The sequence below is a fragment of the Sus scrofa genome, chromosome 2 (genome assembly GCF_000003025.6).
Source record: "Sus scrofa isolate TJ Tabasco breed Duroc chromosome 2, Sscrofa11.1, whole genome shotgun sequence".
In the NCBI taxonomy this organism is placed as follows: domain Eukaryota; kingdom Metazoa; phylum Chordata; class Mammalia; order Artiodactyla; family Suidae; genus Sus; species Sus scrofa.
The window spans coordinates 27,628,486-27,653,245 of NC_010444.4; the positions used below are offsets into that span (position 1 = coordinate 27,628,486).

The 24,760-nt window shown below is 37.7% G+C and overlaps 1 protein-coding gene across 10 annotated transcripts in view; it reads right to left on the bottom strand.

Annotated features, from left to right (window-relative positions):
• Window positions 1–24,760, bottom strand: part of HIPK3 (homeodomain interacting protein kinase 3) — a 105,802-nt gene that overhangs the window by 48,361 nt on the left and 32,681 nt on the right. For 9 of the 10 annotated variants that reach the window (XM_021083205.1, XM_003122898.6, XM_005661033.3 and 6 more), the window contains exon 2: window positions 20,637–21,738. In XM_021083205.1, coding sequence (XP_020938864.1) covers window positions 20,637–21,736 — 1,100 coding nt within the window. In that variant the 5' untranslated portion in view covers window positions 21,737–21,738. Of the gene's footprint in view, window positions 1–20,636; window positions 21,743–24,760 lie in introns of those variants that run through there. The other variant, XM_005661037.3, reaches the window with a different exon arrangement.

A 24,760-nucleotide genomic window follows, 5' to 3' on the forward strand; every position in this document is an offset into this window, starting at 1 on the left:
GAAACTTTCACAAAATAGAGCCTGACTTGGGTAGTGATTATATGGGTTAGTTCACGTTATAATTTATCAAGCTGTAAAGTTAAATTTTGGGCACTTTACATTTTATATTTCTATATAAGTTTACTCCATCCCTCCCCCCAAAATGGCTCGATTAACCATTATTAGAACAAACATAACTACTTTTTGTAAGCTTTCAGAGGTTCTGCTCTGAAGAATTAAGTAGTACATATACCCAGTGTAGGCCACCAAGGGACAAATACGGGCTTATATTTGTAATAGTAACATCATCTTGTTACCACTATAAATTTCCTTCAAACCATACCACTTTTTTTTGGGTAGCTTCTACTTAAAGTATTTACAATGTCCCAAGACTACATTAATTGCTTTACACGCATTACGGAGTTTAACCTGATTCATAAGAACCTTTGCAGTAGCTGATATAATTTTACAGATGAGTAAACTGAGGTCAGAAAGGTTAAACAACTTGCTCTGACAGAGTAAGTGGTAGGGTTGAAATTATGAACCTATGAATAAGTACAGTAACATAATTTGTTATTTGGCATTATTTAGGATCAGACATAAGTATATTGCTTCGCTGTCTTTTTGCTTAAAGTTTATCCCTACTTGAAAACTTTGTATATAATGCTTCATGTAAATCACTAAAAAGTATAAAGTTTTCTTATAAGCCCTAAAAATGAATGCCATCATATTCAGTATATAGTATTTAGAATCTTGTTACTAATTCAATGACATTCTCTCTTGACTTAATAAAACATATTAATTTCAAACAACCAAAATCTTTAAAAGATTCAAACACACATATCTGTCATGTTACATAGCTTTGCCACTGTACTATTCAAATTCAAATTCTCCCAGTGAGCCTCCTCTGTCTAAATACCTCCAAAAGTATTTTGTTTGAAAAACAGTATCCTCTTTTCAGGTGACTTCTATAGTCACTGATTACCAATTTCCACAACTGTTTTACTATTTACAAAGAAGCTATATCCTTATACTCAAAGATTAATTTATTACTTTCCTATTACTCAAAATCAAAAATACCTGTATCACATACAGTAAAAATTAAGAGGTTTTTCTTTAATGTTGATATGTTAATTCTCATTTAGGTAAATTGGATTTCAGCTGTTTCTCATTATTTGCTTCTACAATCAACATGCTTAATGCAAGTATTTTATCTCTAGGAACTACTGATGATTAGTAGAACTTAGCCTTGGAGGAAGGAAGGGGGAAAAAGCCATTTTTATAGTGGCAGGCAGCATTCTGCTACAATATGAAGCAGCTCCTTACCACAGACTCCTGACAAGAACAGAGATAGAAGGCTCATGTCATCAGGGGGGTGTACTATAGAAACCTATTGAAAGTTACCAAATGCTTCCTAAGCACAACATTCTACTCACAGATTTTTAAGTATTCTAATCCATTTCTTAATTACTTTGTCAGCTTTTCCCAATTATGTATCACTATTTCAAGGCCAAAGGCATGCCATCATCATGATGCCACTACAATTAGGTTTCCAAAAGGTTATTACTTGGTGTCACTTGCTGATAAACACATTCATATTAAGAACTAAAGAGGCAAAAAGAGCAAAGTAGTAAAAAAAAAAAACTTCTAGGAGTTTCTTGGTGGCTTAGCAGCTAGTGTTGTCACAGCTATGGCTCAGGTTACTGCTGTGGCACAAATTTAATCTCTGGCCCAGGAAATTCCACATGCTCCTCCCCCCACCCCCCAAAAACCTTCTAGTATGTATGTATGTATGTGTTTATACCTCGTGATCTCTTAAACCAATCCATAAGACACCTCTAACAATCTAAGATAAGAAGAGGAAGGGGCAGACACCACAGGTTAAAAAATGTATTATTATTAATCTAGTGTAGAAATACAGACCAGAAGGCGGCAGTGAGAAGAGCATGACAAAAGTTTCATGTGAGGATATTTCGGAGGTAAAATCAATAGGATTTGGTCACCCAATGATTAGATACCTAACAGGGAAATAGCAATACTGAATAACAGGGGAAATAGTTCCTTTAATAACTTTGATACGTAATATAGGAGAATGAGAAGACTTTGGGAGAAAGACAAATCATTTGAACATGAGTTCGTAATATCCAGAGACTGTCCAGGGAGATTTAAAAAAAAAAAAAAGAGAGAGAGAGAGAGAAATTAGCTGTTCAAAAGGAGATCAGGTCTACAAGAAGGTACTTGAAAATTTAGCATATTAAGTAAACAAACTGAAATTATGGGAGAGAGTAAGGTCTCCAAGAGGGAACTAAGTTGAAGAAGAAAAGGGCCCACACTGAACCCTGGAAAATGTATTCAATAAGAGGTTAAAAAAGAAAAGAAAACAACAGGAGTTTGTCGGAGAAGTCAAAGAAGAATCTTAGGGTATAATGTTTAGGAAACCAGCAGAGAACAGCTCAATAAAATAAAGCACTAACAGCACTGAAAGACAGAGGTCCAGCTAGATGAGGACTTAAGAAAAAAAAAAAATCCATCAAATCTGGTGATTAACAAACAAGTCATCAGTGTTCTTCAGGAGAGGAGTTTCAGGAAGATGGGGACAAATCCTTAGAGAAGAAGCACAGTAAAAAGGATGGACTGAGCTGAGCTCAAGTCATAGCTCTGCAGTCTATCAGCCGTGTACTAATACAAGTTGCTTAACATACCTGAATCTCAAATTCCCTGTTTGTTGAATAAAGACAGTATTGCCCCTCATCATGGTTGCTGTAAGAGTGAGGGGTAATTATGAAAAGTTTGTTAACACAGTGCCTGGTATTAAGCAGTCAATAAATGCTGTTTTTATATTAACTGTTTACTTTATACTCTCATTCCACACATAAATGAGTATCTACCAGTGTAACATACGACAGAAAAGAATGACGTAAAACTTCTTAAAATGTAGTGAAGAGTGAAGATAAAATGATTCTGCTTTAAGCCTACGTACAGCCACCAGTTAGAAAAACCAGAAATATCCTTGTGATGACAAGAATGTGAAGAAAAATAACTTTTCACACATTACTGGTAAAATTGTAAATTGGAATAGTACAACATTTCTCAAAGAAAATTTGGCACTGTACATCCTTTTTTTAATTAGGGCTGCACCTTCAGCATATAGATGTTCCCAGGCTAGGGATTGAATAGGAGCTGCAGCTGCCGCCGGCCTATGCCACAGCAACGCAGGATCTGAACTACGACTGCGACCTACTTCACAGCTCACGCCAACGCCAGATCCTTAACCCACTGAGCAAGGCCAGGGATCGAACCTGTATCCTCAAGGATACTAGTCAGGTTCATTACCATTGAGCCATGATGGGAACTCCAGCAAACTATACATCCTTTGACCCAACAATTCTTCTAGAAATGTGGAAATGTACCTACAAGTATCTAAGGACATACAAGAAGGTTCCCTACAGCATCAGAAAACGTGCACCACAGAGAATTATTTAAAGTATAAAACATATAAAAATTATAAAACAGGAGTTCCCGTCGTGGCGCAGTGGTTAACGAATCCGACTAGGAACCATGAGGTTGCGGGTTCGGTCCCTGCCCTTGCTCAGTGGGTTAACGATCCGGCGTTGCCGTGAGCTGTGGTGTAGGTTGCAGACGCGGCTCGGATCCCGCGTTCCTGTGGCTCTGGCGTAGGCTGGCGGCTACAGCTCCGATTAGACCCCTAGCCTGGGAAACTCCATATGCCGCGGGAGCGGCCCAAGAAATAGCAAAAAAAAAAAAAAAAAAAAAAAAAAAAATTATAAAACAGAGCCAGAATAAAGTGGAAATTTGTTACTGTTTTGCTTCTTGCTAAAAAAAAATTTTTTCATCTTTTTAGGGCCACACCTGCGGCATTATGGAGGTTCCCAGGCTGGGGATCGAATTGGAGATATAGCTGCTGGCCTATACCGCAGCAACAGCAACATGGGATCGGAGCCGAGTCTGCAACCTACACCACAGCTCATGGCAATGCCGGGTCCTTAACCCACTGAGAAAGGCCAGGGATCAAACCTGCATCCTCAAGGATACTAGTCAGATTAGTTTCTACTGAGCCATAACGGGAACTCCTGTTTTGCTTCTAAGCCTTCTCTATTATTGATTTTTTTTCTGACAGTGAGTATCCATAACTATTATTCTTTTTAAAAGATTAAATCAAATAATTTTTAATTAGTACACTGGCTTTTAGATAAATATTCAAAAGTTTTCATTGTAGTTGATTTACAATGTTGTGATAATTTCTGCTATACAACAAAGTGATTCAGTTATACCTATATACACACCCTTTCTTTTTCAGATTCTTTTCCCAGATAGGTTATTAGGATATTGAATAGAAATTTCTTTGCAATTGTATTCTCTCTCAAAAACATTTGTTCTTTTTAATGTCAAAGTTTAGCACATATCAGATTCTCTCCTAAGTAATACAATCACACCACACCAACTGATGCCTAAATTATTCACTGGCTACTCAACTGGCACTCTTCTGTGGCAGCAGGCACTCTGTTAGTAACATCCAGGGTGCTGAATTCCATTCACAGGAAAATGCTGAAGACTCAGAAATAAATAGGCACATGCATTCTGAGGTGCGTGAGATCAGGACGACATGTAATCCATGATATTATTACATCTATTATAATACATTCATGAGACTATACATACCTTTAAAACAAAGCTATACAGCACAAGCAAAAAAAAACTGATAACCATAGAAATTAATGGCTTTTAATTGACTTAATTTTAAAAATCATCACGAATGGTTTCTCTTCAACCTGTGAATAACTAACAGTTAAAAGAAACTGTAGAATAGTCATTCCAATCTGATACAAAATTACTGGTCAGACATTTACATGGCATTACATTTACTACACATTTAATATCTATAATCAACAATTAACAAGCTCACTTTGTGACGAAGCTTTTACAAAATTATTTCGTCCTATGCCTGACTAGTATAATTTAGTGTTTATGTATTGTTATAACATAGTATCACACAGCAAGAAGATCGTAACACTGACTTTAAGCAGTTAATGTGCAAACATAAAAACATAAGTAGCCTTCTCACAAGTGACAGATACTAAGTAAATCAGTACCAGAATCAGAATTAAAATTCAGAACTCCTAGTCTGCTAGTTCTATCCAAATCCTCTCATATTATTCATGTTTTTCCTTCTTCATATTACTGAAATTATTTGCAGAGTCCTAAGTACTGATCTGTCATTATATGAAAAGAGTTAATTAAGAATTATCTGAGGAGTTCCCGTCATGGCTCAGTGAAAACAAATCTGACTAGTATCCATAAGAACACAGGTTCGATCCCTGGCCTTGCCCAGTGGGTTAAGCATCCGGCATTGCCATGAGCTGTGGTATATAGGTTGCAGACACAGCTCGGATCCCACGTTGCTATGTCTGTGGTATAGGCCGGCAGCTACAGCTCTGATTCAGCCCCTGGCCTGGGGACCACAGGTGGGGCCCTAAAAAGATTAAAAAAAAAAAAAAAAAAAAAAAAGAATTATCTTAGAAGAGTTAATGAGAATAAGTACAGACCCTTTACAATGTAGGAAGCTATTATCTGGGAAATGGCGTTATTATTTTTCATTTCATTTTAGGAAAGATGGAGGAGAGTAAAGAGAAAATTGGGAAGAAAGGCAATTAGAAGCTACAAGTGCCAAAGCATATAGAACTGAATGGGGCCTAAATAACTTTTAGGGGATTTCATACTTAGAATATCTAGATTGATTCCAAAGCAGTTTCCAAATGAACAGAATTTAATATATGGCAAACTAGGCATATCCTTGCTCCCCGTCTTTTTCTAAGTAGTTTAGCTCCACAGATGAGAGATCTTGTCTAAAATGCAGTCCCGTGGCACAGAAAGCTTGACAGTCCTCTAAGCAAGATACTAATACACTTGTTGTAACAGTTCAGGATTTTAACCTGAGATATACTTACGTTCCCCGGATAAAACACATGCATCCAATCCACTTGTTAACCAAGTTCCCAATGGTTAGCAGAGGCAGTTATTTTACATAAATGGAAGTGAGGACATGTTAGATTTCTAGTTACCACAGGGGAAACTTTTTTTTTAACAATGAAAGGTTTCTTAAAAACAAACTGGCTTACTTCATGTAATTCCCCAAAATCTCCCCTAATATAGACTTAAAGACTACATAAGGAAGAACAAACTCTTGGTCACAGAAAAGTCTGGACATCTAAAAGAGGTCTATGCATACAGAACACACCTGTGGTTGCCAAGAGGGAAGGAAGAGGGAGTGGGATGGACTAGGAGTTTGGGGTCAGTAGATGCAAACTATTACATTTAGAATGGATAAACAATGAGGAAGGTCCTTCTGTATGGCACCAGGAACTATATCCAATCTCTGGGAAAAACCATGATGTAAGATAATATAAGAAAAGAATGTGTGTGTGTGTGTGTGAGTGAGAGAGAGAGAGAGACTGGGTCACCCTGCTATACAGCAGAAATTGGCACAACACTATAAATCAACTATATTTTAAAAAAATGTTTAAAAAACCAATAAAAAAGAAGTCTATGAACTTTTGTAGCTGTTTCCATAATACACATACAATTATCAAAAAATGAAACATTGGGAGTTTCCCGGTAGTCCAGTGGGTTAAGGATCTGGCATTGTCACTGTAGTCGTTCAGGTCACTGCTATGGTGCAGGTTCAGTCCCTGGCCTAGGAACTTCCACGGCCATGGGTATAGCCAAAAAAACAAACAAACAAACAAACAAAAAAGTATTTATTTATTTAAACTTAAGATCACAAAAAAGTGACATCACAAAAATAACTACTACACTTATCCCATTTATATCAAGTACTTCCATATAGGGACCCACAGGTATAAACAGGACTCAGTTTGTTTTGTTTTGTTTTGGTCTCTTGAGGGCCATACCTGTGGCATATGGAGGTTCCCAGGCTAGGGGCTGAATCAGAGCTGCAGCCATTGGCCTATACCACAGCCACAGCAACATGGGATCCAAGCCACGTCTGCGACCTACCACAGCCCATGACAACACAGGATCCTTAACCCACTGCGTGAGGCCAGGGATTGAACCTGCGTCCTCATTCAAATGCTAGTCAGATTTGTTTCCACTGAGCCATGACGGGGACTCCCTGGAATAGGACTCAGTTTTAAAAGGGAAGTCTCCTGTGATTACTGAAAAAGGAGTCCAAGGTAATGTTGGACAAATAAATGTCTAAGGATACTATTAAAATAATTTGTGTATGGGTAAGGCATTGTATTAGAAAACGTGAAAAGTTCCTCCAGCTTTAAAATTTTATGAGTCTATATTGCAGTAATTCACAATAATAAGGATAAGCATTTCCTAATTAAAGCTCAGTAAATGCCTATTCCACATGCAAACACCCTACTATGCTAAATAGAGCTCAGAATGATTAACTACAGGGTAGTTCAGGAAAAGACTTCATCCAGGAGGTAGTATCTAAGTTAAGCACTGAAGGAGAAATACAATTCTCTAGGAAAAACAGAGAAGGATATTCAAGCGTAGACAAAGGACAGGAGTGAAAAGTATACAGCTTGTTCAGAAATTTTTCTTAGGCAAGGGGTGCTGTGAGGGTAAACTGTACTATAAAGCTGGAAAGGGAAGATGAGTCAAAATGTTAACACAGACAAAATGCATTATGTACTGACGACGTACTACACTAGTCAATCGATAGTCTTAAATTCTGACATAAAGGTAGTTTTAACATTAAAACTCTCAAAATGTTTATTTTTGTAACTATGTACAGTGGCAGATGTAACTTAGACTTACCATGGTGATCACTGCACGATATATACAAATAAATTATGTTGTACACCTGCAACTAATATAATGCTATGTGTCGATTATACCCCAATTTTAAAAAAATTCTCAATATATCAAATTTGGGGGGAAATGCCATAAATAAAAATAAGGGGCTGCAAATCATTTCTGAAAAAAGAATAAATTTGGATGGCTCCTGATTTCAAAGCTTATTACAAAGCTAAGGCAATCAAAATCATGTTTCCAAGGGGGAAAGGGGAGGGAGTAGGATAGATGGGCATTTTGCAGGGTTTTTGGATGCAAACTGTTACACCTGAAATGGATGGGCAATGGGATCCTACTGTACAGCACAGGGAAATGTGTGTGACTGGATCACTTTGTTGTACAACCGAACTTGACTAAACATTGTAAATCAACTATACTTTAATAATAATAATAATTTTAAAAATAAAAATATTAGCATATACATAGAAAATATATCTGGAAATATTCTAATAGTTTTTTATTTTTCTGGAGAGATTTTTAAACTTTCTATATTTTTGTAACAGTTGAATTTCTCTAACAAACACATACTGCTTTTTTTATGAAGTAAAGCAATAATAAAATTTGGAAAAAATTTTTGACCAAAAAAAAAAAAATCATGTGGTACTGGTATAAAGACAAACAGCCTAACAGAATAGACTACAGAGCTCAGAAATAAACCCTCATGTATATGGTCAAGTGATCTACTACAAGTGTATCAAGACCACTCAGTGGGGAAAAGACAGTCTCTTCAACAAACTGTTGAAAAAACTTGACATCCACACGAAAAAAAATATTTACTCTATGCCAAAATTAACTCAAAATGGATAAAGGAACTAAACCCTAAGACCTAAAACTATAGAGCTCTTAGAAGAAATCAAGGGTGAAAACTTCAAGACACTGGATTTAGCAATGACTTATATTGATGTGACGCCAAAAGCACAGGCAACAAAAGCAAAAACAGACCACAGGACTGTATCAAACTTAAAAGCTTTGTACATCAGAGGACACAAACAGAATGAAAAGGTAACCTACAAAATGGGAGAAAATATTTGCAAAAAATATATCTGATAGGTGGTTAATATCCAGAATATATGAAGAATTGTTACAACTCGACAACAAATAACCCAATTTAAAAATGAGCAAAAGGAGTTCGCATCGTGGCTCAGTGGTTAACGAACCCAACTAGTATCCATGAGGACTCGGGTTCAATCCCTGGCCTTGCTCAGTGGGTTAAGGATCTGGCATTGCCACGAGCTGTGGTATAGGTTGCAGACGCTGCTCAGATCCCACACTGCTGTGGCTGTGGTGTAGGCCGGCAGCTATTGCTCGGATTCAACCCCTAGTCTGGGAACCTCCATATGCCTCGGGTGGGGCCCTAAAAAGACAAAAGACAAAAGAAAAAAAAAATGAGCAAAAGATCAGAATAGACATTTCTCCAAATAGGATATCAAATGGACACAAGCTTATGAAAAGATGCTCACTAATTAGAGAAAGGCAAATCAAAACCACAAGGTAACACTTCACACCCATTAGGATGGCAAGGAAGAAAGAAAAGAAGGGGAGGGGAGTAAACAGAAGAAACTCAAACGTCTATAACTGGAAGAATGGATAAACAAAATGTGATAAATACATGCAATAAAATATATTCAGCCTTAAAAAGGAAGGAAGGAGTTCCCGTCGTGGCGCAGTGGTTAACGAATCCGACTAGGAACCATGAGGTTGCGGGTTCGGTCCCTGCCCTTGCTCAGTGGGTTAACGATCCGGCGTTGCCGTGAGCTGTGGTGTAGGTTGCAGACGCGGCTCGGATCCTGAGTTGCTGTGCCTCTGGCGTAGGCCGGTGGCTACAGCTCCGATTCAACCCCTAGCCTGGGAACCTCCATATGCCGCGGGAGCAGCCCAAGAACCAAGAGATAGCAACAACAACAACAAAAAGACAAAAGACAAAAAAAAAAAAAGGAAGGAAATCTTGTTACATGCTACAACATGGATGAACCTTAAGAACATTATGGTAGGTGGAATACACCAGTAACAAAAAGACAAGTGTTGTACTTATATGAGATATTTAAAATAGTCAAAGACACAGAGGGAAGGGGGAGGGAGTAGAATGCACTAGGAATCTGGAGTTAACAGATGCAAACTATTGCCTTTAGAACAGACAAGCAATGAGATCCTGCTGCATAGCACTGGAAACTATATCTAGTCACTTATGATGGAGCATGATGGAGGATGATGTCAGAAAAATAATGTATATACGTCTGTGTCACTGGGTCACTTTGCTGTATGGTAGAAAACTGACAGAACACTGTAAACCAACTATAATGGGAAAATAAAAATCATTTTAAAAAATAAAACAGTCAAAAAAATAGAAACAAAAAGTAAAATGGGGCTGGGGAGAGGGAGGAAGAGGGATTTGTTATTTAACGAGTATAGTTTCAGATATGCAAGATGAATAGAGATCTGTTTCACAATAGTGTGAACATACTAACATTACTGAATTACAATATTAAAAATGGTTATTAAGATACTAAATACTATGTCTCTTTACAATAAAAAATGAAAAAAATTTCCGTATTAAAAATAATTTTGGCCCCCAAATTGCAAGCTCAAGATGACATAGCCCAGTTTCAAATTAGTCCAACTTGGAAGTTCCCTGCGGCACAGTGGGTTAAGGATCCAGTGTTGATATAGCTGTGGCACAGGCCACAACTGTAGCACAGGTTCAAGCCCTGGCCCTGCCTGGAACTTCCGTATGCTGCAGGCATGGCCAAAAAAAAATTAGCCCAACTTCTTGTCCATATTGGAGCAGTATGGTCAAAATTTCTCAGAGTAAAATACATAAAGAAAGGGGTGAGCTAAGTTACAAAAGTGCTCTAGTATTACGTATCAATTTTTAGAAACAGTTATGTTTAATATTCCTTTATCTAAAATTAATTTGATAAAATAATTTGAAAACAAAATATAAAAGGTTATTTTTTAAATTCCCATCAAGAGAGTTCCCCTCATGGCTCAGCAGGAACAAATCTAACTAGTATCCATGAGGATGCGGGTTTGATCCCTGGCTTCACTCAGTGGGTTAAGGATCCTGCATTGCTGTGGCTGTGGCAGAGAACAGCTGGCTGTAACTCCGATTCAACCCCTAGCCTAGGAACTTCCATCTGCACAGATGTAGCCTAAAAAGCAAAAATAAATAAATAAATAAAATTCCCATTAATAATCAGTTTCCATTTTTCTCTTATTAGAAATTGAAAAATGCCTAAAACTAAGTACAAGAAAAAGAGGAATTAAAATCTGAAAGTATTTAAGTGACTTAATCATGAAACCAAAAAAAATTAGTCATAGTTGTGACTAAAATATTAGTATCAAAAGAGTTCATGAAAGCTTAGCAAGGTAGACATTAAAAAAGATCCCTTCGTGGCTCAGCACAAACGAAGCCAACTAGGAACCAACCCAACCAGGTTGTGGGTTTGATCTGTGGCCTCGCTCAGTGGGTTAAGGATCTGGCATTGCCATGAGCTGTGGTGTAGGTCGCACACACAGGTTGGATCCTGAGTTGCTGTGGCTGTGATGTAGGCCGGCAGCTGAGCTCCAATTGAACCCCTAGCCTGGGAACTTCCATGTGCCAAGGGTGAGGGCCTAAAAAGCAAAAAAAAAAAAAAAAAAAAAAAAAGATCAAATTTCAATTCAATTTTATTAGACAAACATTTTGAATATTATACTTTGAAATTTTTACCCCCCCAAACTCTGCTGCTTTTGATTAAAACACACTCTAGAAATCTATTAGCATAGTCCATAGGTATTAAGAAGTATGAGAATAACTATTTTTAGCATTTAGTTTCAAAGTATTTAAGACCTAACTGCATTTATTTATATTTTATTATAGAAAATGTCAAATACACATAGTTGAATCACCATCTACCAACTACTCAGCTTCAAAAATTACTAACGCATCAACAAGAGTCTGAAATTTTAATAATGGTTACTTACTAGGTAGTAGTAGGAAATTCTCAGGCATATAATTTCATTTATAAATACTTCAGCATATAACTCTGCAGGATACCTTAATAACCATAATGCCATTATCACACATTAAAAAAGTCAATAATTCCCTAATGTCATCTGATATCCCATTTTTCTCTATTGCCTTACAACTGTCTGTTTACAGTTGATGTGTTCAATTAGATTTTAAATAGTTTACATGAAATTTCTATTTACACTGTTTCATAGAATAAGATTAATCAACAGAAACTTACACTGAAAAAAAAGTCAACAGATATATAGTTAATCAACAGCAAACTGTAAAACAATGTATTCTGTGATACTGTTTTTATTTAAGTATTAATCTTAATATATGATAAGAAAAAAGTAGTCATTTCTAGAGGAATAACAATAACCACTGATTTGGGATTATAAGCTTAAAATAATTTAATTTTAAAACTGAGTCACAGTCATGTCTAGTAGATGGTTTTCCAGTTTCCTTTGTTTTCCTTATTTTGCTTTTGTTTTTTAATGAAGAGCTTCTAACACATGGTATTAAATATATACTTAGGCGTATATACTTAAGAAATATACTCTGAATCATAATAATTCCTATTAGACAAATGAGAAAACTGAGGCCACAGAAGTCAGGTGTTTGTCTAAATTCACAAATGAAGTCAACAAATATCAACTATAACAAAGTATCTAGGAGTTCTCATTGTGGCTCAGCCATAATGAACCCGAATAGTAACCATTAGGATGTGGGTTTGATCCCTGGCATTGCTCAGTGGGTTAAAGATCCTGCATTATTACCATGAGCTGTGGTGTAGGTCACAGACACAGCTCGGATCCAGCGTTGCTGTGGCTGTGGTGTAGGCCAGCAGTACAGTTCCCAATCAACTGCTAGCCTGGGAACTTCCTTATGCCGCAGGTGTGGCCCAAAAAGCAAAATAAATAAATGGATAAATGTATAAATAAACTCGGAAGAGACAGAATCAAACACCTCACTATGAATTCATTGTTTTAATATATAAACAGATAGTTACAGAATTACATATATATATATTAACACACACACAATTTCTAGCTTTGCCACTCAAAAGGCCTAAAACACATCTGGCACTAGCCTCCAGATCTTGTTTCCTAAATGCCATTACCTCCAATAAAAGAAACCAAACCTCCTTAGAAAAATAGTTTTCTAAGTAAGCTTGAAACATTTTGTGATGTCAGATTGTAAGCTCTGAAGGAAGGATGGGGCCATGTAAAAAAGACAGAAGAGAAAACTTAGAAAGGCTCTTCCTTGTGTTCGCTTTGAGGCTCAGCGGGTTACCAACCCAATTAGTATAAATGAGGAAGTCATTTCCATCCCCAGCCTTGCTCAGTGGGTTGTTAAGGATTCTGCATTGCCATGAGCTGTGGTGTAGGTTGAAGACATGGCTTGGCTCCCACATTGCTGTGGCTGTGGTGTAGGCCAACAGCTGCAGCTCCTATTCAACCCCTCGCCGGGGAACTTCCAGACGCCGCAGGTACAGCCCTAAAAAGCAAAAAAAAAAAAAAAAAGTGTGTGGGGGTGCTTTTCTTGCTAGACAATTTAAGGCAAGTGTGCAGTAAAACAAATGACAACAGACTGAATAACCCATTGAATATGAATCTGTAAGTCTCTACAACAACAAAAAGAATGAAGGAAAGTTCTTCCTTATAGGATTCCTAATATAGAGGAATGACAGGTTTAGAAAATCATCACTTTGCAACTTCATACTTAATAACTGTTTAAGGCCATATTCATTAATTGATGCTAAAATTGGTCTGTGAAAATAAGATGAGAAACCATATATGTGAATAGTCTCAAAGTACCTCTCCATAATATACTTATTAGTTACAAAGAAAAATCTTTACAGTGGATAAATGTGGCAGTCATCACCTCAGTCAAGTGATCAAAGACAACACAGGTAAGAGGACAAGTTGACATCATGTGCCTCCCAATATGTGAGGACAAAGCATCACTTTTCTAAGTTAAAACATAAAACCTGAAAACATCAGACAAACTCAAACTGAGAGCATTGTATAACTGGCCTGTGCTCTTCAAAAGTGTCAGGGTTGCGAAAGCCAAAGAAAACAAAGAGCTACTCCAGATTAGAGGACACTAAAGAGAGAAATGGAGAATAGTGTGTGTGTGTGTGTGTGTGTGTGTTTTGAAATACAGTTGATGTACTATATTATATAAGCTAGAGGTGTAACACAGTGATTAATAATTTTGAAACTAAAACTCCACTTATAGTTATTATAAACTAGTGGCTATTTTCCCTGTATTCTAAAATACATCCACGTATCTTTTTTTTTTTTTTTTTTTTTTTTAGGGCTACACCTGGGGCATATATGGAAGTTCCCAGGCTAGGGGTTGAATCAGAGCTACAGCGCTAGCCTACATCGCAGCCACAGCAACACAGGATCCGAGCTGCATCTGTGAACTATACCACAGCTCATGACAACAACAGATCCTTAACCCACTGAGCGAGGCCAGGGATCAAACCTGCATCCTCACGGATCCTCATCAGGTTCGTTAACCACTGAGCCACAAAGGGAACTCCCTATCCATGTATCTTATTTATTTTATACATAGCAGTTTGTACCTCTTAATCCCCTACTCCTCTCTAGCCCCTCCCCTCTTCTATCTTCCCAGTGGTATCCTCTAGTTTGTTCTATACATCTTCTTTTAATACATTCATTAATCTATTTTACTGTTTATATTCCACATGTGATATCATACAGTATTTGTCTTTGTCTGACTTACTGCACTTAGCATAATATCTTCCAAGTACATCCATGTTGTTGTAAATGGTGAAATTTCATTCCTTTTTTTTGGCTGTGGCAATGTGGAAGTTCCCAGGCCAGAGATCAAACCCATGCTACAGCGGTGACCCAAGCTGCTGCAGTGACAAACACTCAATCCTTAACCCACTGCGACACAAGGGAACTCCCAAATTTTCATTTTTTCTAATGGTTGAGTAGTGCTCCATTTTGTATGTATATTACAATTTTTTGTATGTATATTACAATGTGTGATCTTAGATTGAATTCTGGGCAAGGAAAAAGTAAACAGTGAGGCAAAAGACAAAATCTGTATTAAGCTACTAGTATTGAATTGATTTTTATTTCCTCAAATAGTATTGAGTAGTTCAAACAGTTCATCCAACCAATAATATCGAGCTGATGTTAACCAATGACAATTCTGACTACTTACTGGGGTTATGCAAGAGACCATCCTTACATTTAGGACAAAAGTACTCCTAAACATAACGACATTCTCTTACACATAATTAAATTTAGAGGTAAGGGAGCTTCACATCTGGAACCTGCTCTCAAACACTATACGAAAAAATATGTGTCTGTGTATGCACACACATCGAGAAAGAATGAGTGATAAAACTAGGATGGTAAAATGTTTAAATTTGAAACACTTGGAGAATCTGGGTCAAGGGCCTACAGGAATTCTTTGTACTATTTTTGCAACTTTTTTGTATCTCTAAAAAAACTACTGCAAAGTAAAAAGTTAAAAAACAAAACCAAAAACTAAGTCCATCTTATTCTCTCTCCCTCTTATTTTCCCATTAGAGTACTTTACTTTTTTGGTTAACTGCACATTGTAAGAATCAGAATGGGAGGATCTATATCTTTGCTCCTCAATGTATAACCACCCTCAAGCATAATACTTTACAATTTATAGGCACTGAATACTTTGAACGGAAGATTTAATCACAGGCCATATTACAGGTATCATTTCATTAAAGTCTTCATGAACTGATGAATGGATACATAAACTGTGATATAATATATAATAGAGTATTTGGCAACAACTACAAACAAATGAAGTGCTGATGCATGCTACAGCTCAAATGAATCTTGAAAACATTACACTGATAAGGCAGATTTTTGGTTTCCTAGGGCTAGAGGTGTGGGAAGGATGCTGGGGAGACGGGGTGGGGGTTCTTTGGGGAGTAGGGAAAATGTTCTAAAAATGTGGTAATAATGTACAACTCCGAATATACTAAAAGACAGTAAATTGTACACTTTAAATGGATAAAATTTACAGCATGTGAATTATAGCTCAATAAAGCTGTTAAAAATTTTATTTGAGGTAATCTATGTCTGCGGCCGCAATGTATGGTACTGAAAACCACTTCATTATAGATTTTTGGAATCTTCCATTAAAACTTAAAACTAAACCCAGTTGACAACCTTTCATTTTTCTAATAAAGACTTCCAAACAAAAATAACTTATGATACAGAGAAGAAGCTGCCAGCAATTTCAGCCAATACTGAGCTTTTAGGTAAGGGTGGGTTTGTGAGAGAGAACACTACTTAAGACTAGTCAATCTTAATGCTTCTACTCTTAAGGCTCATTGCTCCCCAGACACCCTCTCTGAACCCTCAGATTAGGCTAAATGCTCTCCTCTGCGTTCCCACAGCACCCTGCACACATACCTACCCTAGAACTTGTTAAGACAAACTGTTTTTCTCTTCCATTAAATGATGACATCATGTTTTTATCACTTCTGTATCCCTAGCACCTAGCACAGTGCCAGCACACAAAAACTGCTGTTAGACATAGAGAACAGACTTGTGGTTGCCAAGGAAGCGGGGGTGGGAGGGTGGGGGTGGGGGTGAGGGAGGGAAGGACTAGAAGTTTGGAATTAGTAGATGCAAATCAGTACACATAGCACAGATAAACAACAAAGTCCTACTGTATAGCACAGGAAACTATATTCAATATGTGATAAACCATAATATAAATGAATATGAAAAGAAAATACATCTATACAACTCACTTTGCTGTACAGAAATTAATCCAACATTGTAAATCAACTATACTTCAATAAAATTTTTTTAAAATAACAGGTTAAAAAAAAAAATATATATATATATATATATTTTAGGGCCACACCTGCATATGGAAGTTCCCAGGCTAGGGGTCAAGTCGGAGATGCAGCTGACAGCGTATGCCATAGCCATAGCAATGCCGGATCCAAGCCGTGTCTGAGACCTACACCACAGTTCATGGCAATACTGGATCCTTAACCCACTAAGCAAGGCCAGGGATTGAACCCACATTCTCATGGATACTAGTCAGGTTTGTAACCCACTAAGCCACAAAGGAAACTCCAAATATATATATGTGTGTGTGTGTGTGTGTGTGTGTGTGTGTGTGTGTGTGTGTGTGGTGTGTGTGTGTGTGTGTGTGTGTGTATATATATTTGGTTTTTAGGGCCGCACCCACAGCATACGGAGATTCCCAGGCCAGGGGTCAAATTGGAGCTACAGTTGCCAGCCTATACCACAGCCACAGAAACATCACATACGAGCCGCGTCTGCGACCTACACCACAGCTCACAGCAACGCCAGATCCTTAACCCACTGAGCGAGGCCAGGGACTAAACCCCCAACCTTATGGTTCTAGTCAGATTCGTTTCCACTGCTCCACAATGGGAACTCCAAAAATATATATTTTTTAATTGCTATGTTAAACATGGACTGTAAACCTGAACCTGGCGTATAAGCCTCAGAGTTCTACTTCTTAAACAGGAATTACACTTGGTGGACACCAAGTGTCTTAGCTAAGAACACAGGGATTGAGACATGAAAAACAAATTAGGGAATATATGGAAAAGTACTTGAAAAAAGGATTCAGTATACAAACATAATTTTCTATTACTGTAAAGTACCCTATATAAATATTAGCTTTTATTTTATGGATCATTCTATGTGCCTTAATTTTGTGAAAGGAATTCTGTCTTTGTTCAGGTTCTAAAAAGGCATGAGAGGGTGGGAATGCCATAAACAAAAACCAATAAACTTGAATTTTATTTTACCATGACGCATCTGTCAAAAAACACACCATCATTTACTTCAACAACAACTAACGCTGAAAATTAATGCTAAATTACTCAGTACAGTAGAAAAGAATATAAATGCTATATAGGTTACTTTCCAGCCCACTTTCCTGTCTCTATGTTCTGAAATGACTCAACCACAGGCCAAAATTCTATATTTAAAAAAAGACGAAAAAGATATTTATGACCTGTATGGTGCCACCACACCTCATAAATACAGCACCTTCTGCTGCTAAAACCTTTTATGCATTCAAGAGCCCTACGTGTTCTTGACAGAAACCATACTCAAGCAGCTGAATTTAGAACATGCTGACCTTGAGCAAATCAATGCCCTTAGCATGTACTTCTGGCTTCTATCACTACAAGAGCTAGACAGCCTCACCATCTATAGTAGTCAACAATTTCTGGCCACTGTCCCCTGTCTATTTTAAGATATCCCTACTACATTTCTGTGTTGCACAGTTCAAAGAAACAGAATAACTAACACATGAACCTGTGTTTAAACACAAATTGTTTGCTTTGGAATTTGGGCAATGTGTGTTCCCACTGTGATTAGCTCAAAAATATTCAATTTGGTAAGTTTTCACTTCCTGCTTTCATTTTTGAAATACAATATATTTTTAATAAAGAGGAAAAAAATCAAGTATAAGACATTTTTACTTATTGCCTAACCAGGTTTATAAGTATCCTGAGTCAAAAACTAAGGCAGAATTGGCAAAGCTCCAAATATAAACTGAAAGCAAATACTGAAAAATAATAACCTGCTATTTTTATGCAAAATTACACTGGACTAAAAATTTGTAAAAGTCCACTTTTAAATCTTTTTTTATCCAACATCAACCAAAATGCTACAACTAGCCTTTACAAATTAAGATCTGCATTTTTTTTTTTTTACTCTGAACACAGAAACTGTAATTTAACAACTGTATAGCTCCTGAAATTCAGGTAAATTATTTACTTGAAACATCTGTATAAAAACAAAGTAGAAACCACTAGTACTGAGAAATTATTCATAGCTTTTTCCCTCCATTCCCAAAAGAGGTTGGTATTTGTGCAAAGGCCTAATGCTAGAAACCAATAACACAAAATATTTAGTGTTTTAGACTGCTTTTGAAATGATTTCCTTTACTCTCTTGAAACATTTTAATAAACAGATAATCAATTTCAAGTATAAAAATTAAGCTCTTCTTTACTCTCATCCAAAAGATTTCAAATAAGAAAAAGCAGTCTAGGTATCACACATTACTAAATCTGATATGCCAAATAATGCAGGACCCAAATATAATTACATCATTTACTAACAAGTGAACTAAATATAGAGCCCAAGCAACTGGAGCCTGGGGGTTTATATAACATGCTAGCTAACTTCTAAAGAAAAGCTCCTAAGACAGAATCCATACAGTACAAAGAGAAGGGAAAGTAACACTATTTCTCTCATGCTGTTTAAAATACTAAAATAATTTTTCCAAAAAAAAAATTAACAATCTAATCTTGCAACATTAAATTGAAAAAGAAATGTTGCCAGGATCACAAAGGGGCAAATAAATCTAATGACAGGAGATCCTAAGATTTACTACAATGCCCCAACTACAATGCCTGTTATTTTTTTATTTTTATTTATTTATTTATTTATTTTTGTCTTTTTGCCTTTTCTAGGGCTGCTCCCGTGGCACATGGAGGTTCCCAGGCTAGGGGTCCAATCGGAGCTGTAGCTGCCAGCCTACCCCAGAGTCACAGCAATGTGGGATCCAAGCCGTGTCTGCGACCTACACCACAGCTCACGGCAATGCCAGATCCTTTACCCACTGAGCAAGGCCAGGGATCGAACCGGCAACCTCATGGTTCCTAGTCGGATTCGTTAACCACTGCGCCACCACAGGAACTCCCAACAATGCCTTTTAAACCATCTAAAAGGTTTTAAAAATAGTATCTAGGCATGTATTTGCAAGAAGCTAACTGATGTAAGAGGTATAGTACAAAGACACACGCAATACCAGAAAATAACAACCTCTCGTGGGCCTAAAGGTACAATCCTCACGTTCTAACAATTTCCAACAATAAACTGCATATGTTCCTCTGTTTACTAACTTACTACTAATGGCCAATATTGGCAGATCCTGTACCTGCCACTGCACTGGGCTCATGGGGCTCCAGTATACATCAAGACCATAAATTCATTTAGGCTGAAATGAAAAGAACTTCTCAAAATTCTAAGATGATGAATTCAAAAACATTTATACATTCAAATGTACTCTAAGACTATGAATTCAAAAACATTTATATACTCAAAAGATATTGTGAATCTTGGTAATCATCAGATGGCCCTTAAAACTATCTGTTGTACTCTAAGCTAGCATTACATTAATCATGACACAGTAACAAAGAGATATGATTTGCTTCTTTAAATTCCACCCAAAGCACCACCAACAAAATAGCATTACCTATGGCATATATGGAAAAAACAAAATAAAACATGCTGTGCAAAGTGGCCTGAACATTCGTGGCAGCCATGAAAGTATATTTAAATTTTAAAATCACTAATCAGAGTAACTTTCTGAATTTTTATAACTTTTCTAAATGTTCAGTTACATCAGATATGTCTTCAAAAAGGTAATTCTCTGAAATGCTGAAAAATGCCTGAAGACACATACAAAAATTACGATAAACCATCTCTCACTATTTAAACTTCTGTTTTAATCATCATTAATCACCTATCATTCCTTTAGGTCTTCTATTAACAATAAAAATAACCAGATGCCTATAAGTAGAAAATTTAGCAAAAATTTCCATCCACCTAAGCAGATTTTATATCTAAATTTTTAAAAATCTTTTTTAAAAACTTCAAACTTAAAGTGAACTTATCTTGATCTCTATTTACCTGAAGCAGTCTTTTCACCCATACACACAAAATTCCATTTAGCAAAAATTCAACACTTAACATCAAATAACCAAAAAGTACTTGTCACCAACCTGTAGTACCGAGATTGCAGATATGTTGAACAAACAGTCTTTGATACGTGACTGGCCGACCCAAAGTCTATTACTTTAACCCTGTATGGCTGCCGAACAGGATCCACCAACATAATATTCTCTGGTTTGAGGTCTGCATGAATTAAACCAAGACTTTTCAATTTTTTCAGTGCAGTGGCCACTTGCTGAAGAATGGGTCGAATTACTTTCAGTGGCAGGGGACTGAACTTATTTTGTTTCAGAAAGTCATATAAGTTTTGCTCCAGCATCTCAAAGACTAAACAAGTATGGTTACGGTGCTGAAAGCATTCATAAGCTCGAACAAAGTTATATTCATCAGCATTTTCAGTACTGAGCCTTGCTAATATGCTCACTTCTATTTGACCTTGACGTGCATAAGAAGGGTGGTTCTTCAAAATTTTGATTGCTACGATTTCATTTGTCCCTCTTTTCCAGCATTTGACTACCTGGCCAAAAGTGCCTCGACCAAGAAAATCAAGGACTTCATAAGTATTTTTCATGGAGCACAAGACTTCATGCTGTACTAACTGATAGTCACCTTCTCCAGTGGTACAATTCTGCTTTGTTCCTGTGGTAGCTGTCACAACCGTCACTGGATTTCCCATGTTGGTTTGCAACATTGCAGGAAGTATGGACAACTCGTCGACAATCTGCATTGCGCTGCTATGATTATCCAACTCCTCACTCTTGCGCTTCAATCCACATCGCTGCACACCTTCTAGGAAATGTAACCTGTGTCGCCACGCCCCAATCTGAGGTGCCTCCACTTGAGCTTGCTGAGCCTGAGCTGCTATAACCTTTGTAGCACCCGCAGTGTTTTTTAAAACAACAGCACTTGTCTGCAATGAAAGGTTGTGTCCTCGAGGTCTGTTAAATGGTATCTTTGTCTGAAAAGCACTACCCTTCGTGGGAGGATGAGAATTTCCAATATTTCTACCAGTCACATAGGTCCATGGATAGTTTCTTCTTTCCTGGAATATACAACTGCTTGGCTCTACTTTGAGTTTCTTCACACTACAAAAGGCACTTGACTGAGTTTGATAAATATATGGTGGGTAGACCAAGACTTGTGAGGCCATACCTGCAAAACAAAACAAAACAAAAGGGCCGTATTAGCCACAAAAAGTTTAAAATCTTTAAATCTCATGAAGAAAACTTTTTTTTGGCTGTACCCAAGGCATGCACAACCTCCTGGACCAGGGATTGAACCAAGAGACAGCAGTGACAACACCAATCCTTAACCTCTAGGCCGCCAGGAAACTCCTCGTGAAGAAAACTCGAGGATCAAGTCCACAATTTATAAATAATAATAATAATACTATTCCCCTAAGATTATTTTCCCCTTTGAGAAGATAAGCATTTTTAATGTCTCCATTTTAGTTAATTAGAGCTTTTAGCTATTTTGAGTATTGCATGAAAGGCTGAGAATAAACAGTCGAAGATATTCATTTAATCAATAAATATTTAGCTACAATGGCCAAGATATGCCCTAGGAACTGTGCCAACTATTTTCCCCACAAAAAAAAGAACTACAAATCTCTAAACTTATATAAAAGTAAATAATTCTATTACCAATTTATCATTCATGAACTATTGACCTAAAAAGAAAATACATATTACATACAGTCACATTCCTTAAGCCTAAGGCTTAAGAATTGCCTTAGGGAAAAAAAACTGATTTTGAAAACAGGTATACAGGAATTCCCGCTGTGGTTCAGTGGGCTGAGAATCCAACATAATGTCCATGAGGATGTGGGTTTGATCCCTAGCCTCACTCAGTGGGTTAAGAATCCGGCACTGCCACAGGCTACAGCGTAGGTTACAGGTGCGGCTTGGGTCCAGTACGGCTGTGGCTATGGTGTAGCTCTACAGCTACAGCTCCGATTCAACCCCTGCCCGGGGAACTTCCATATTCCACAGGTGTGTGTAAAAACAGAAAGGGAGAAAGTTACATAATCCAGATATAGGTCCTTTTCATGATATTCTCTTTACTTAATGTCCTTTTTCACATCCACCCTTGAATACATAGCAACCCCTTTACATTCAAATCAAAGTGATACAATAACTTCTTGATGAAGCTTTTCCTGGAACACAAATACCATTCAAGGCAGAACTAGGCATTTGACGCTCTCACAGAAGCTTCCATGTTCCCCTAATCAGCATTCATGACATGACATGACATTGTCAGTGTATACATCAGTCTTTCACACTGTATCTGAAACAAAGTGCCCAGAATATAAAGTTGGTTTTCAATAAATACTGGCTGGTTAAATTAATTTAAAAACATTTCCATTCTCCACAATACAAAAATCCCTATTATATTCTGGACAGTTTCCTACTATTTTAACAAATCAAAAAATCAATTAAGTCAAAATCAACAGATTGCCACAGGAATTCCTGGTGTGCCCTGACCTTGCTTATTAGTGGGTTAAGGATCCGACGTTGCCATGAACTGTGCTGTCGATTGCAAACACAGCTCCAATCCCATGTTGCTCTAGCTGTGGCATAGGTGGGCAGCTACAGCTCCAATTCAACCCCTAGCCCAGGAACTTCCAGATGCTGGGAGTGTGGCCCTAAAAAGCAACAACAACAAAACAGATTGCCACAATATTATGTGATGTATATTTAAGATGGGAGTTCCCGTCGTGGCGCAGTGGTTAACGAATCCGACTAGGAACCATGAGGTTGCGGGTTCGGTCCCTGCCCTTGCTCAGTGGGTTAACGATCCGGCGTTGCCGTGAGCTGTGGTGTAGGTTGCAGGCTCGGCTCGGATCCCACGTTACTGTGGCTCTGGCGTAGGCCAGTGGCTACTGTTCCGATTGGACCCCTAGCCTGGGAACCTCCATATGCCGCGGGAGCAGCCCAAAGAAATAGCAAAAAGACAAAAAAATAATAATAATAATAATAATAATAATCTTAATAAAAAAATAATAAGCACTTACTTATCAACAGTTTAGTAAATGCTTTATTTGCAGTATTTTATTTAGTCCCAACTTACTGTTAAGAAAACTAGAGTTCAGAGGGACTAGGGAATTAATTGGTCCAAGATCAATAGCTAGGGTGTATTAAAATGCACAGGAAATATGCTGCCTTTCAGGTAAAAGCAGATAAATTTATGCCTCCTTTAACTTCCTAAACAATTCTTATTACTACCACTTTCCTAAGTTGATCTGTTTTGGTAAGAAATAAGCTATAAAACCTTATTACAGGAGTTCCAGCTGTGGTACAACAGGATTGGTGGTGTCTCTGGAGCACCTGGACGAAGGTTCAATTCCCCATCTGGCAGAGTGAGTTAAGGATCCAGCACTGCCACAGGTGCAGCATAGGCTGCAACCGTGGCTAGGATCTGATCCCTGGCCCAGAACTCCATATGCCACGGAGTGGCCAAAAAAGGAAAATGAAAACAAAAACCTTATTACACAAATTAAGATTCTGATGGTTGAATGTGTAAAAGAAAACTGTAAGCTGAAATCCTGGAGTTCCAAACTACTTCATCCATTTTTCATTTTGTTTTCTTTGCTTGTTAGGGCCACATCTGTGGCATATGGATGAGGTTGAACTGCAGCTGGCAGCTGCCAGCCTACACCACAGCCACAGCAATGCAGGATCTGAGCTGCATCTGCGACCTACACCACAGCTAAGGGCAATAACCAGATCCTTAACCCACTGAGTGAGGCCAGGGATGGACCAGGGATCAAACCCTCATGGATAAGAGTCAGCTTTATAACCCACTGAGCCACAACAGGAACATGCCAATGTGCCTTTTTTTTTTTGGTTTTTAGGGCCACACCCCTGGCATATGGAGGTTCCCAGGCTAGGGGTCGAATCAGAGCTGTAGCTGCTGGCCTACACCACAGCCACAGAAACGCCAGATCCGACCTGTGTCTGCGACCCACACCACAGCTCATGGCAACATCAGATCCTTAACCCATTGAACAAAGCCAGGGATCAAACCTGTGTCCTCATGGATGCTAGTCAGATTCATTTCTGCTAAGCCTTGATGGGAACTCCTGTGGGACAATCTCAAAGGGAATTTTAGAAAATAAACACGGGGGAGTTCCCGTCCTTGCGCAGTGGTTAACGAATCCGACTAGGAACCATGA